This window comes from Penaeus japonicus, unplaced genomic scaffold, assembly GCF_977035675.1.
Source record: "Penaeus japonicus unplaced genomic scaffold, GWHDUDI00000001_assembly GWHDUDI00000007, whole genome shotgun sequence".
In the NCBI taxonomy this organism is placed as follows: Eukaryota; Metazoa; Arthropoda; class Malacostraca; order Decapoda; family Penaeidae; genus Penaeus; species Penaeus japonicus.
In genome coordinates, this window is record NW_028234409.1 from 25,218,931 (window position 1) to 25,221,430 (window position 2,500).

General features: G+C 43.0%; 1 protein-coding gene across 1 annotated transcript in view; it reads left to right on the plus strand.

Annotated features, from left to right (window-relative positions):
- The window catches only part of LOC122260780 (vesicular glutamate transporter 1), a 10,540-nt gene that overhangs the window by 2,522 nt on the left and 5,518 nt on the right, over positions 1 to 2,500 (plus strand). The window contains exons 2-6 of the mRNA XM_043028176.2: positions 103 to 308; positions 536 to 623; positions 806 to 1,042; positions 1,227 to 1,438; positions 1,998 to 2,123. Coding sequence (XP_042884110.2) covers positions 103 to 308; positions 536 to 623; positions 806 to 1,042; positions 1,227 to 1,438; positions 1,998 to 2,123 — 869 coding nt within the window. The remainder of the gene's footprint in view (positions 1 to 102; positions 309 to 535; positions 624 to 805; positions 1,043 to 1,226; positions 1,439 to 1,997; positions 2,124 to 2,500) is intronic.

The window sequence follows — 2,500 nt, forward strand, 5'->3', positions numbered from 1 at the left end:
CACTTTCCCTCTCCTTCCCCCTCTCTCTCTACCTATCTCTCTCTCTCTCTCGTAATCAAACATCTGTCTGTACCGACCTATCATCAACAATCACCCTCTCAGATGGAAGGCGTCTCCAACTACGATATGTTGTGGCATTCCTGGGCTTTTTGGGTGCCATGGTTGATTATATTGTCCGGTACAGCATCAGCGTAGCCATCGTGGCCATGGTCAACGGGACGCATCCTGTAAGCAACGCGTCACATGCGAGTAGCGCTTGTCCGGCCGCTCTCAACATGACGGGCGAAGGCTCTGAGGCTGAGTATAAGGTGTGAGGTATATTCAAGGAGTAAGCACTTACTTGTGGGGTGATACGTTATGAATTAAATATGTGTTGATATTATATTTGAATGGTTGTTGTAAGGATAATTATAGTTATGTTTATGGCGATGAACGTAGTTATATTTATGGTTTAATTAATGTTAATAATGGTACAATCATAAGAGTAAACTGTTTTTCGGAATATTAATTATGCCAAACCTTTCCTTCTCCATAGGGAACCGGCGAGTACAACTGGACGATCCAGCAACAAGGCATCATCCTGGGGACCTTCTTTTGGGGTTACTTCATCACCAAGAGCTCAGGTCAGCCGCGGCCAAATGACCTTTTATGTGGTGGCACTACATACCGGAAGTGGACAACTTTCGTCTTGAGCGTTTTATCGTGAAAACTGGAATGTAAACTGATTTCCTTACCTCATAGAACTGAACGCCATATCAGGGCGTATATGGAGCACACATAATTATATAGAATTATAATCTTTCAGGAGGTCGCATAAGTGAGATTCTCGGCGCCCGAGAAACAATGACCGTCAGCTTGGGTGCGTCGGGTTTGCTATCTCTCCTGTGTCCTGCGGCGGCCCACGTGCATCCCCTGGCGCTGGCAGGAGTGAGGCTGGCGATGGGCCTCGTGCAGGGCCCTGCTAACCCTGCCCTCTACAGCGTCCTCTCCAGATGGTCGCCGCCGGGCGAGATGGCTACTCTGGTCACGTTAGCCTACTCAGGTTCGTGTTCCTTCTTATAGGTACCCTTCTTGCATCTACCCTCATCTCTGGGTTTGGAAATTTTAGCATTCATTTGAGCAATATCGAAGACAGGAAAAAAAGGGTGAAATTCAGCCCAAATGCAGTCAAGAAAACTATCTTATAAGAGGTTCAGACCGCTGCTGCAGATGAATCGACCTTGCAGGCATAGCTGGCGGCAGCCTGGTGGCACTGGGAGCCTCGGGGTGGGTGGTGGACCTTCTCGGCTGGCGGTGGATTTTCTGGGGCGGCGGAATCCTGGCGCTGGCTTGGACGCCCTTGTGGCTCTTCTTCGTCAGGAATTCCCCCGAGGAACACCCTCTTATATCACGGGCAGAGCTAGAGCTCCTCGCAGACACCCTTCACGTTAAGCCAAGGGTGAGCCCGAATATATCTCTCAACGACTCACACACAGGCTGAGGCAAGTGCTTTGCTGGACGACCGCAGGCCTGAATTTTAAACGTCGGTCTAGAATCAAAAGTTCCTGGCCTGACTGTCATGGAAATGCGTTAAAAAACATGATTTCAGTTCTAATGATCTTTTGTAAAGGCAAGATTTGTGCTTATTTTGAAGAAAAAAATTCTTATGATAATAATTATAATGATGATAATAATAATGATAATAATAATAATAACAATAATAATAACGATACTAATAATAAATATAATAGTAATGATAACAATGGAAACAGTCATGATAATGATAATATAATGATGCTTATAATAATGATGATGATGATAATGCTAATAGTAACTGCAATAATGATGATAATAGGAAAGAAAATAATAACCACTTCCAATATTTTAATAATGATCATCGTACAGCAAACGTTACTGATACTAATTATAACAATAACGAATACAAAGCACGACATGAACAAGTAGGAAAATTTCTCTTGTCACGAGGTTGACCTTTTTTGTATACGACCTTCTCCCAGCGAAGCGTACCTTGGCGTCGCCTCCTTCGTTGCTGGCGCTTCTACCCGAGTGTCATCGCCGAAATGGCCAGCTCCTGGGTCTCGAACCTCACCACTACCGAAGGAGCCATATTTCTCAAGACACAGGTGAGTTGAATTAAGGTTTTAGTTCATACTTATTGAAGAATTTTGCGAGTTCTGATAGAAAAAAAAAGACGAAGACTTGGAAGAGGAAAACGAAACTTCTATATTTTTTTTTTTTTGATTGATTTATAGACTCTATTTGAACGTTCATAAGAATATTACAAATACAGAATATACCATATCGGTACATGATCTAGAAAAAATGCGTTTGATGAAAATTTCTGCGTACTCTAGAGTGCATGACTTTTGCCATTGTTTCTGCTTTTGTGACAGTTTTAGGCCAGAGGGTAAACGTCTTATAATTTCGCTCTCAAACAATGGGTAATGCCATCATATGAAAACAAGTAACTTCCCATCAAAATAGATTAGGATAGAATCAG